Source organism: Salvelinus alpinus, chromosome 39 (assembly GCF_045679555.1).
Source record: "Salvelinus alpinus chromosome 39, SLU_Salpinus.1, whole genome shotgun sequence".
In the NCBI taxonomy this organism is placed as follows: Eukaryota; Metazoa; Chordata; class Actinopteri; order Salmoniformes; family Salmonidae; genus Salvelinus; species Salvelinus alpinus.
The window spans coordinates 4,350,403-4,364,249 of NC_092124.1; the positions used below are offsets into that span (position 1 = coordinate 4,350,403).

At 56.1% G+C, this 13,847-nt stretch overlaps 3 protein-coding genes across 3 annotated transcripts; all 3 read left to right on the forward strand.

Annotated features, from left to right (window-relative positions):
- Positions 1-422: 422 nt before the first annotated feature.
- LOC139566674 (integumentary mucin C.1-like) lies at positions 423-1,928 on the forward strand (the record flags this gene model as incomplete). The annotated part of the gene is made up of 4 exons (XM_071387930.1): positions 423-1,067; positions 1,222-1,226; positions 1,319-1,541; positions 1,665-1,928. Coding segments are annotated over 4 exons (1,137 nt in total), but the record flags the coding sequence as incomplete, so codon positions are not given.
- A 42-nt stretch (positions 1,929-1,970) lies between these two features.
- Positions 1,971-9,431, forward strand: LOC139566675 (mucin-2-like; the record flags this gene model as incomplete). The annotated part of the gene is made up of 5 exons (XM_071387931.1): positions 1,971-2,816; positions 4,506-4,988; positions 7,020-7,244; positions 7,473-7,994; positions 8,772-9,431. Coding segments are annotated over 5 exons (2,736 nt in total), but the record flags the coding sequence as incomplete, so codon positions are not given.
- Positions 9,432-10,085: 654 nt separating this feature from the next.
- LOC139566676 (mucin-5AC-like) lies at positions 10,086-13,838 on the forward strand (the record flags this gene model as incomplete). The annotated part of the gene is made up of 3 exons (XM_071387932.1): positions 10,086-10,676; positions 12,114-12,878; positions 13,056-13,838. Coding segments are annotated over 3 exons (2,139 nt in total), but the record flags the coding sequence as incomplete, so codon positions are not given.
- Between the last annotated feature and the right edge of the window lie 9 nt (positions 13,839-13,847).

Below are 13,847 nucleotides of genomic sequence, written 5' to 3' on the forward strand. Positions count from 1 at the left end.
CCACTTCAACCACAGCGGCTCCCACTACAACCACAGCGGCTCCCACTACAACCACAGCGGCTCCGACAACAACAGCGACTCCCACTACAACCACAGCGGCTCCCACTACAACCACAGCAGATCCCACTTCAACCACAGCGGCTCCCACTACAACCACAGCGGCTCCCACAACAACCACAGCAGCTCCCACTTCAACCACAGCGGCTCCCACTACAACCACAGCGGCTCCCACTACAACCACAGCGGCTCCGACAACAACAGCGACTCCCACAACAACCACATTAGCTCCCACAACAACCACAGCGACTCCCACAACAATCACAGCTGATGTTACAACAACCACAGCGGCTCCCACAACAACCACAGCGGCTCCCACAACAACCACAGCTGATGTTACAACAACCACAGCATCTCCCACAACAACCCCAGCTGCTCCCACAATAACCACAGCTGATGTTACAACAACAACAGCGACTCCCACTACGACCACAGCGGCAACCACAACAACCACACCAGCTCCCACTACAACCACAGCGGCTCCCACTACAACCACAGCGGCTCCCACTACAACCACAGCGGCTCCGACAACAACAGCGACTCCCACAACAACCACAGCAGCTCCCACAACAACCACAGCGACTCCCACAACAATCACAGCTGATGTTACAACAACCACAGCGGCTGCCACAACAACCACAGCGGCTCCCACAACAACCACAGCTGATGTTACAACAACCACAGCGTCTCCCACAACAACCCCAGCTGCTCCCACAATAACCACAGCTGATGTTACAACAACAACGGCGACTCCCACTACGACCACAGCGGCAACCACAACGACCACACCAGCTCCCACTACAACCACAGCGGCTCCCACTACAACCACAGCAGATCCCACTTCAACCACAGCGACTCCCACTACAACCACAGCGGCTCCCACAACAACCACAGCAGCTCCCACTTCAACCACAGCGGCTCCCACTACAACCACAGCGGCTCCCACTACAACCACAGCGTCTCCGACAACAACAGCGACTCCCACAACAACCACAGCAGCTCCCACAACAACCACAGCGACTCCCACAACAATCACAGTTGATGTTACAACAACCACAGCGGCTCCCACAACAACCACAGCGGCTCCCACAACAACCACAGCTGATGTTACAACAACCACAGCGGCTCCCACAACAACCCCAGCTGCTCCCACAATAACCACAGCTGATGTTACAACAACAACAGCGGCTCCCACTACGACCACAGCGGCAACCACAACGACCACACCAGCTCCCACTACAAACACAGCGGCTCCCACTAGAACCACAGCAGATCCCTCTTCAACCACAGCGGCTCCCACTACAACCACAGCGCCTCCCACAACAACCACAGCGGCTCCCACAACAATCACAGCTTACCCCAATACAACCACAGAGGTTCCCACAACAACCACAGCGACTCCCACAACAACCACAGCGGCTCCCACAACAACCACTGCTTCTCCCACAACAACCACAGCGGCTCCCACAACAACCACAGCTGATGTTACAACAACCACAGCGTCTCCCACAACAACCACAGCGACTCCCACAACAATCACAGCTGATGTTACAACAACCACAGCGGCTCCCCCAACAACCACAGCTTATCCCAATACAACCACAGAGGCTCCCACAACAACCACAGCGACTCCCACAACAACCACAGCGGCTCCCACAACAACCACTGGGTCTCCCACTACAACCACAGCGTCTCCCAAAACAACTACAGCGGCTCCCACTACATCCACAGCGTCTCCCACAACAACCACAGCGGCTCCCACAACAATCACAGCTTACCCCAATACAACCACAGAGGCTCCCACAACAACCACAGCGACTCCCACAACAACCACAGCGGCTCCCACAACAACCACTGCTTCTCCCACAACAACCACAGCGGCTCCCACTAAAACCACAGCGGCTCCCACTACAACCACAGCGGCTCCGACAACAACAGCGACTCCCACAACAACCACAGCAGCTCCCACAACAACCACAGCGACTCCCACAACAATCACAGCTGATGTTACAACAACCACAGCGGCTCCCACAACAACCACAGCGTCTCCCACAACAACCCCCGATGCTCCCACAATAACCACAGCTGATGTTACAACAACAACAGCGGCTCCCACTACGACCACAGCGGCAACCACAACAACCACACCAGCTCCCACTACAACCACAGCGGCTCCCACTATAACCACAGCAGTTCCCATTTCAACCACAGCGGCTCCCACTACAACCACAGCGGCTCCCACAACAACCACAGCAGCTCCCACTAGAACCACAGCGGTTCCCACAACAACCACAGCTTATCCCAATACAACCACAGAGGCTCCCACAACAACCACAGCGAATCCCACAACAACCACAGCGGCTCCCACAACAACCACTGGGTCTCCAACTACAACCACAGCGTCTCCCACAACAACCACAGCGGCTCCCACTACAACCACAGCGTCTCCCACAACAACCACAGCTTCTCCCACAACAATCACAGCTTACCCCAATACAACCACAGAGGCTCCCACAACAACCACAGCGACTCCCACAACAACCACAGCGGCTCCCACAACGACCACTGCTTCTCCCACAACAACCACAGCGGCTCCCACAACAACCACAGCTGATGTTACAACAACCACAGCGTCTCCCACAACAACCCCAGCTGCTCCCACAATAACCACAGCTGATGTTACAACAACAACAACAGCGGCTCCCACTACAACCACAGCGGCAACCACAACGACCACACCAGCTCCCACTACAACCACAGCGGCTCCCATTACAACCACAGCAGCTCCCACTTCAACCACAGCGGCTCCCACTACAACCACAGCGGCTCCCACAACAACCACGGCACCTCCCACTTCAACCACAGCGGCTCCCACTACAACCACAGCGGCTCTCACTACAACCACAGCGGCTCCGACAACAACAGCGACTCCCAAAACAACCACAGCAGCTCCCACAACAACCACAGCGACTCCCACAACAATCACAGCTGATGTTACAACAACCACAGCGGCTCCCACAACAACCACAGCTTATCCCAATACAACCACAGAGGCTCCCACAACAACCACAGCGACTCCCACAACAACCACAGCGACTCCCACAACAACCACTGGGTCTCCCACTACAACCACAGAGTCTCCCACAACAACCACAGCGGCTCCCACTACAACCACAGCGTCTCCCACAACAACCACAGCGGCTCCCACAACAATCACAGCTTACCCCAATACAACCACAGAGGCTCCCACAACAACCACAGCGACTCCCACAACAACCACAGCGGCTCCCACAACAACCACTGCTTCTCCCACAACAACCACAGCGGCTCCCACTACAACCACAGAGGCTCCCACTACAACCACAGCGGCTCCCAATACGACCACAGCGGCAACCACAACGACCACACCAGCTCCCACTACAACCACAGCGGCTCCCACTACAACCACAGCAGCTCCCACTTCAACCACAGCGGCTCCCACTACAACCACAGTGGCTCCCACAACAACCACAGCACCTCCCACTTCAACCACAGCGGCTCCCACTACAACCACAGCGGCTCCCACTACAACCACAGCGGCTCCCACAACAACCACGGCACCTCCCACTTCAACCACAGCGGCTCCCACTACAACCACAGCGGCTCCCACTACAACCACAGCGACTCCCACAACAACCACAGCGGCTCCCACAACAACCACTGGGTCTCCCACAACAACCACAGCGGCTCCCACTACAACCACAGCGTCTCCCACAACAACCACAGCGGCTCCCACAACAATCACAGCTTACCCCAATACAACCACAGAGGCTCCACCAACAACCACAGCGACTCCCACAACAACCACAGCGGCTCCCACAACAACCACTGCTTCTCCCACAACAACCACAGCGGCTCCCACTACAACCACAGCGGCTCCCACTACAACCACAGCGGCTCCGACAACAACAGCGACTCCCACAACAACCACAGCAGCTCCCACAACAACCACAGCGACTCCCACAACAATCACAGCTGATGTTACAACAACCACAGCGGCTCCCACAACAACCACAGCGGCTCCCACAACAACCACAGCTGATGTTACAACACCCACAGCGTCTCCCACAACAACCCCCGATGCTCCCACAATAACCACAGCTGATGTTACAACAACAACAGCGGCTCCCACTACAACCACAGCATTTCCCACTTCAACCACAGCGGCTCCCACTACAACCACAGCGGCTCCCAAAACAACGACAGCAGCTCCCACTACAACCACAGCGGTTCCCACAACAACCACAGCTTATCCCAATACAACCACAGAGGCTCCCACAACAACCACAGCGACTCCCACAACAACCACAGCGGCTCCCACAACAACCACTGGGTCTCCCACTACAACCACAGCGTCTCCCACAACAACCACAGCGGCTCCCACTAAAACCACAGCGTCTCCCACAACAACCACAGCGGCTCCCACAACAATCACTGTTTCTCCCACAACAACCACAGCGGCTCCCACAACAACCACAGCTGATGTTACAACAACCACAGCGGCTCCCACAACAACCACAGCTTATCCCAATACAACCACAGAGGCTCCCACAACAACCACAGCGACTCCCACAACAACCACAGCGGCTCCCACAACAACCACTGGGTCTCCCACTACAACCACAGCGGCTCCCACTACAACCACAGCGGCTCCCACAACAACCACGGCACCTCCCACTGCAACCACAGCGGCTCCCACTACAACCACAGCGGCTCCCACTATAACCACAGCGACTCCCACAACAACCACAGCGTCTCCCACAACAACCACAGCGGCTCCCACAACAATCACAGCTTACCCCAATACAACCACAGAGGCTCCCACAACAACCACAGCGACTCCCACAACAACCACAGCGGCTCCCACAACAACCACTGCTTCTCCCACAACAACCACAGCGGCTCCCACTACAACCACAGCGGCTCCCACTACAACCACAGCGGCTCCCACAACAACCAGAGCGACTCCCACAACAATCACAGCTGATGTTACAACAACCACAGCGGCTCCGACAACAACCACAGCGGCTCCCACAACAACCACAGCTGATGTTACAACACCCACAGCGTCTCCCACAACAACCCCCGATGCTACCACAATAACCACAGCTGATGTTACAACAACAACAGCGGCTCCCACTACAACCACAGCAGTTCCCACTTCAACCACAGCGGCTCCCACTACAACCACAGCGGCTCCCAAAACAACCACAGCAGCTCCCACTACAACCACAGCGGTTCACACAACAACCACAGCTTATCCCACAACAACCACAGAGGCTCCCACAACAACCACAGCGACTCCCACAACAACCACAGCGGCTCCCACAACAACCACAGCGGCTCCCACTACAACCACAGCGTCTCCCACAACAACCACAGCGGCTCCCACAACAATCACTGCTTCTCCCACAACAACCACAGCGGCTCCCACAACAACCACAGCTGATGTTACAACAACCACAGCGTCTCCCACAACAACCACAGCGGCTCCCAGAACAACCACAGCTTATCCCAATACAACCACAGAGGCTCCCACAACAACCACAGCGACTCCCACAACAACCATAGCGGCTCCCACAACAACCACTGGGTCTCCCACTACAACCACAGCGTCTCCCACAACAACTACAGCGGCTCCCACTACAACCACAGCGTCTCCCACAACAACCACAGCAGCTCCCACAACAACCACTGGGTCTCCCACAACAACCACAGCGGCTCCCACTACAACCACAGCGTCTCCCACAACAACCACAGCGGCTCCCACAACAATCACAGCTTACCCCAATACAACCACAGAGGCTCCACCAACAACCACAGCGACTCCCACAACAACCACAGCGGCTCCCACAACAACCACTGCTTCTCCCACAACAACCACAGCGGCTCCCACTACAACCACAGCGGCTCCCACTACAACCACAGCGGCTCCGACAACAACAGCGACTCCCACAACAACCACAGCAGCTCCCACAACAACCACAGCGACTCCCACAACAATCACAGCTGATGTTACAACAACCACAGCGGCTCCCACAACAACCACAGCGGCTCCCACAACAACCACAGCTGATGTTACAACACCCACAGCGTCTCCCACAACAACCCCCGATGCTCCCACAATAACCACAGCTGATGTTACAACAACAACAGCGGCTCCCACTACAACCACAGCATTTCCCACTTCAACCACAGCGGCTCCCACTACAACCACAGCGGCTCCCAAAACAACGACAGCAGCTCCCACTACAACCACAGCGGTTCCCACAACAACCACAGCTTATCCCAATACAACCACAGAGGCTCCCACAACAACCACAGCGACTCCCACAACAACCACAGCGGCTCCCACAACAACCACTGGGTCTCCCACTACAACCACAGCGTCTCCCACAACAACCACAGCGGCTCCCACTAAAACCACAGCGTCTCCCACAACAACCACAGCGGCTCCCACAACAATCACTGCTTCTCCCACAACAACCACAGCGGCTCCCACAACAACCACAGCTGATGTTACAACAACCACAGCGTCTCCCACAACAACCACAGCAACTCCCACAACAATCACAGCTGATGTTACAACAACCACAGCGGCTCCCACAACAACCACAGCTTATCCCAATACAACCACAGAGGCTCCCACAACAACCACAGCGACTCCCACAACAACCACAGCGGCTCCCACAACAACCACTGGGTCTCCCACTACAACCACAGCGGCTCCCACTACAACCACAGCGGCTCCCACAACAACCACGGCACCTCCCACTTCAACCACAGCGGCTCCCACTACAACCACAGCGGCTCCCACTATAACCACAGCGACTCCCACAACAACCACAGCGTCTCCCACAACAACCACAGCGGCTCCCACAACAATCACAGCTTACCCCAATACAACCACAGAGGCTCCCACAACAACCACAGCGACTCCCACAACAACCACAGCGGCTCCCACAACAACCACTGCTTCTCCCACAACAACCACAGCGGCTCCCACTACAACCACAGCGGCTCCCACTACAACCACAGCGGCTCCCACAACAACCAGAGCGACTCCCACAACAATCACAGCTGATGTTACAACAACCACAGCGGCTCCCACAACAACCACAGCGGCTCCCACAACAACCACAGCTGATGTTACAACACCCACAGCGTCTCCCACAACAACCCCCGATGCTACCACAATAACCACAGCTGATGTTACAACAACAACAGCGGCTCCCACTACAACCACAGCAGTTCCCACTTCAACCACAGCGGCTCCCACTACAACCACAGCGGCTCCCAAAACAACCACAGCAGCTCCCACTACAACCACAGCGGTTCACACAACAACCACAGCTTATCCCACAACAACCACAGAGGCTCCCACAACAACCACAGCGACTCCCACAACAACCACAGCGGCTCCCACAACAACCACAGCGGCTCCCACTACAACCACAGCGTCTCCCACAACAACCACAGCGGCTCCCACAACAATCACTGCTTCTCCCACAACAACCACAGCGGCTCCCACAACAACCACAGCTGATGTTACAACAACCACAGCGTCTCCCACAACAACCACAGCGGCTCCCACAACAACCACAGCTTATCCCAATACAACCACAGAGGCTCCCACAACAACCACAGCGACTCCCACAACAACCATAGCGGCTCCCACAACAACCACTGGGTCTCCCACTACAACCACAGCGTCTCCCACAACAACTACAGCGGCTCCCACTACAACCACAGCGTCTCCCACAACAACCACAGCGGCTCCCACGAAAATCACAGCTTACCACAATACAACCACAGAGGCTCCCACAACAACCACAGCGACTCCCACAACAACCACAGCGGCTCCCACAACAACCACTGCTTCTCCCACAACAACCACAGCGGCTCCCACTACAACCGAAGCGGCTCCCACTACAACCACAGCGGCTCCGACAACAACAGCGACTCCCACAACAACCACAGCAGCTCCCACAACAACCACAGCGGCTCCCACAACAACCACAGCTGATGTTACAACACCCACAGCGTCTCCCACAACAACCCCCGATGCTACCACAATAACCACAGCTGATGTTACAACAACAACAGCGGCTCCCACTACAACCACAGCAGTTCCCACTTCAACCACAGCGGCTCCCACTACAACCACAGCGGTTCCCAAAACAACCACAGCAGCTCCCACTACAACCACAGCGGTTCACACAACAACCACAGCTTATCCCACAACAACCACAGCGACTCCCACAACAACCACAGCGGCTCCCACAACAACCACAGCGGCTCCCACTACAACCACAGCGTCTCCCACAACAACCACAGCGGCTCCCACAACAATCACTGCTTCTCCCACAACAACCACAGCGGCTCCCACAACAACCACAGCTGATGTTACAACAACCACAGCGTCTCCCACAACAACCACAGCGGCTCCCACAACAACCACAGCTTATCCCAATACAACCACAGAGGCTCCCACAACAACCACAGCGACTCCCACAACAACCATAGCGGCTCCCACAACAACCACTGGGTCTCCCACTACAACCACAGCGTCTCCCACAACAACTACAGCGGCTCCCACTACAACCACAGCGTCTCCCACAACAACCACAGCGGCTCCCACGAAAATCACAGCTTACCACAATACAACCACAGAGGCTCCCACAACAACCACAGCGACTCCCACAACAACCACAGCACCTCCCACTTCAACCACAGCGGCTCCCACTACAACCACAGCGGCTCCCACTACAACCACAGCGGCTCCCACAACAACCACGGCACCTCCCACTTCAACCACAGCGGCTCCCACTATAACCACAGCGGCTCCCACTACGACCACAGCGGCAACCACAACGACCACACCAGCTCCAACTACAACCACAGCGGCTCCCACTACAACCACAGCAGCTCCCACAACAACCACAGCGGCTCCCACTACAACCACAGCGGCTCCCACAACAACCACGGCACCTCCCACTTCAACCACAGCGGCTCCCACTACAACCACAGCGGCTCCCACTACAACCACAGCGACTCCCACAACAACCACAGCGGCTCCCACAACAACCACTGGGTCTCCCACAACAACCACAGCGGCTCCCACTAAAACCACAGCGTCTCCCACAACAACCACAGCGGCTCCCACAACAATCACAGCTTACCCCAATACAACCACAGAGGCTCCCACAACAACCACAGCGACTCCCACAACAACCACAGCGGCTCCCACAACAACCACTGCTTCTCCCACAACAACCACAGCGGCTCCCACTACAACCACAGCGGCTCCCACTACAACCACAGCGGCTCCGACAACAACAGCGACTCCCACAACAATCACTGCTTCTCCCACAACAACCACAGCGGCTCCCACAACAACCACAGCTGATGTTACAACAACCACAGCGACTCCCACAACAATCACAGCTGATGTTACAACAACCACAGCGGCTCCCACAACAACCACAGCTTATCCCAATACAACCACAGAGGCTCCCACAACAACCACAGCGACTCCCACAACAACCACAGCGGCTCCCACAACAACCACTGGGTCTCCCACTACAACCACAGCGTCTCCCACAACAACTATAGCGGCTCCCACTACAACCACAGCGTCTCCCACAACAACCACAGCGGCTCCCACAACAATCACAGCTTACCCCAATACAACCACAGAGGCTCCCACAACAACCACAGCGACTCCCACAACAACCACAGCGGCTCCCACAACAACCACAGCAGTTCCCACTTCAACCACAGCTTATCCCAATACAACCACAGAGGCTCCCACAACAACCACAGCGGCTCCCACAACAACCACAGCGGCTCCCACAACAACCACAGCTGATGTTACAACACCCACAGCGTCTCCCACAACAACCCCCGATGCTCCCACAATAACCACAGCTGATGTTACAACAACAACAGCGGCTCCCACTACAACCACAGCAGTTCCCACTTCAACCACAGCTTATCCCAATACAACCACAGAGGCTCCCACAACAACCACAGCGACTCCCACAACAACCACAGCGGCTCCCACAACAACCACTGGGTCTCCCACTACAACCACAGCGTCTCCCACAACAACCACAGCGGCTCCCACTACAACCACAGCGTCTCCCAAAACAACCACAGCGGCTCCCACAACAATCACAGCTTACCCCAATACAACCACAGAGGCTCCCACAACAACCACAGCGACTCCCACAACAACCACAGCGGCTCCCACAACAACCACTGCTTCTCCCACAACAACCACAGCGGCTCCCACAACAACCACAGCTGATGTTACAACAACCACAGCGTCTCCCACAACAACCCCAGCTGCTCCCACAATAACCACAGCTGATGTTACAACAACAACAGCGGCTCCCACTACGACCACAGCGGCAACCACAACGACCACACCAGCTCCCACTACAACCACAGCGGCTCCCATTACAACCACAGCAGCTCCCACTTCAACCACAGCGGCTCCCACTACAACCACAGCGGCTCCCACAACAACCACGGTACCTCCCACTTCAACCACAGCGGCTCCCACTACAACCACAGCGGCTCCCACTACAACCACAGCGGCTCCGACAACAACAGCGACTCCCACAACAACCACAGCAGCTCCCACAACAACCACAGCGACTCCCACAACAATCACAGCTGATGTTACAACAACCACAGCGGCTCCCACAACAACCACAGCTTATCCCAATACAACCACAGAGGCTCCCACAACAACCACAGCGACTCCCACAACAACCACAGCGGCTCCCACAACAACCACTGGGTCTCCCACTACAACCACAGCGTCTCCCACAACAACCACAGCGGCTCCCACTACAACCACAGCGTCTCCCACAACAACCACAGCGGCTCCCACAACAATCACAGCTTACCCCAATACAACCACAGAGGCTCCCACAACAACCACAGCGACTCCCACAACAACCACAGCGGCTCCCACTACAACCACAGCGGCTCCGACAACAACAGCGACTCCCACAACAACCACAGCAGCTCCCACAACAACCACAGCGACTCTCTCAACAATCACAGCTGATGTTACAACAACCACAGCGGCTCCCACAACATCCACAGCGGCTCCCACAACAACCACAGCTGATGTTACAACACCCACAGCGTCTCCCACAACAACCCCCGATGCTCCCACAATAACCACAGCTGATGTTACAACAACAACAGCGGCTCCCACTACAACCACAGCAGTTCCCACTTCAACCACAGCGGCTCCCACTACAACCACAGCGGCTCCCACAACAACCACAGCAGCTCCCACTACAACCACAGCGGTTCCCACAACAACCACAGCTTATCCCAATACAACCACAGAGGCTCCCACAACAACCACAGCGACTCCCACAACAACCACAGCGGCTCCCACAACAACCACTGGGTCTCCCACTACAACCACAGCGTCTCCCACAACAACCACAGCGGCTCCCACTACAACCACAGCGTCTCCCAAAACAACCACAGCGGCTCCCACAACAATCACAGCTTACCCCAATACAACCACAGAGGCTCCCACAACAACCACAGCGACTCCCACAACAACCACAGCGGCTCCCACAACAACCACTGCTTCTCCCACAACAACCACAGCGGCTCCCACAACAACCACAGCTGATGTTACAACAACCACAGCGTCTCCCACAACAACCCCAGCTGCTCCCACAATAACCACAGCTGATGTTACAACAACAACAGCGGCTCCCACTTCAACCACAGCGGCTCCCAATACAACCACAGAGGCTCCCACAACAACCACAGCGACTCCCACAACAACCACAGCGGCTCCCACAACAACCACAGCAGTTCCCACTTCAACCACAGCTTATCCCAATACAACCACAGAGGCTCCCACAACAACCACAGCGGCTCCCACAACAACCACAGCGGCTCCCACAACAACCACAGCTGATGTTACAACACCCACAGCGTCTCCCACAACAACCCCCGATGCTCCCACAATAACCACAGCTGATGTTACAACAACAACAGCGGCTCCCACTACAACCACAGCAGTTCCCACTTCAACCACAGCTTATCCCAATACAACCACAGAGGCTCCCACAACAACCACAGCGACTCCCACAACAACCACAGCGGCTCCCACAACAACCACTGGGTCTCCCACTACAACCACAGCGTCTCCCACAACAACCACAGCGGCTCCCACTACAACCACAGCGTCTCCCAAAACAACCACAGCGGCTCCCACAACAATCACAGCTTACCCCAATACAACCACAGAGGCTCCCACAACAACCACAGCGACTCCCACAACAACCACAGCGGCTCCCACAACAACCACTGCTTCTCCCACAACAACCACAGCGGCTCCCACAACAACCACAGCTGATGTTACAACAACCACAGCGTCTCCCACAACAACCCCAGCTGCTCCCACAATAACCACAGCTGATGTTACAACAACAACAGCGGCTCCCACTACGACCACAGCGGCAACCACAACGACCACACCAGCTCCCACTACAACCACAGCGGCTCCCATTACAACCACAGCAGCTCCCACTTCAACCACAGCGGCTCCCACTACAACCACAGCGGCTCCCACAACAACCACGGTACCTCCCACTTCAACCACAGCGGCTCCCACTACAACCACAGCGGCTCCCACTACAACCACAGCGGCTCCGACAACAACAGCGACTCCCACAACAACCACAGCAGCTCCCACAACAACCACAGCGACTCCCACAACAATCACAGCTGATGTTACAACAACCACAGCGGCTCCCACAACAACCACAGCTTATCCCAATACAACCACAGAGGCTCCCACAACAACCACAGCGACTCCCACAACAACCACAGCGGCTCCCACAACAACCACTGGGTCTCCCACTACAACCACAGCGTCTCCCACAACAACCACATCGGCTCCCACTACAACCACAGCGTCTTCCACAACAACCACAGCGGCTCCCACAACAATCACAGCTTACCCCAATACAACCACAGAGGCTCCCACAACAACCACAGCGACTCCCACAACAACCACAGCGGCTCCCACTACAACCACAGCGGCTCCGACAACAACAGCGACTCCCACAACAACCACAGCAGCTCCCACAACAACCACAGCGACTCTCACAACAATCACAGCTGATGTTACAACAACAACAGCGGCTCCCACAACATCCACAGCGGCTCCCACAACAACCACAGCTGATGTTACAACACCCACAGCGTCTCCCACAACAACCCCCGATGCTCCCACAATAACCACAGCTGATGTTACAACAACAACAGCGGCTCCCACTACAACCACAGCAGTTCCCACTTCAACCACAGCGGCTCCCACTACAACCACAGCGGCTCCCACAACAACCACAGCAGCTCCCACTACAACTACAGCGGTTCCCACAACAACCACAGCTTATCCCAATACAACCACAGAGGCTCCCACAACAACCACAGCGACTCCCACAACAACCACAGCGGCTCCCACAACAACCACTGGGTCTCCCACTACAACCACAGCGTCTCCCACAACAACCACAGCGGCTCCCACTACAACCACAGCGTCTCCCAAAACAACCACAGCGGCTCCCACAACAATCACAGCTTACCCCAATACAACCACAGAGGCTCCCACAACAACCACAGCGACTCCCACAACAACCACAGTGGCTCCCACAACAACCACTGCTTCTCCCACAACAACCACAGCGGCTCCCACA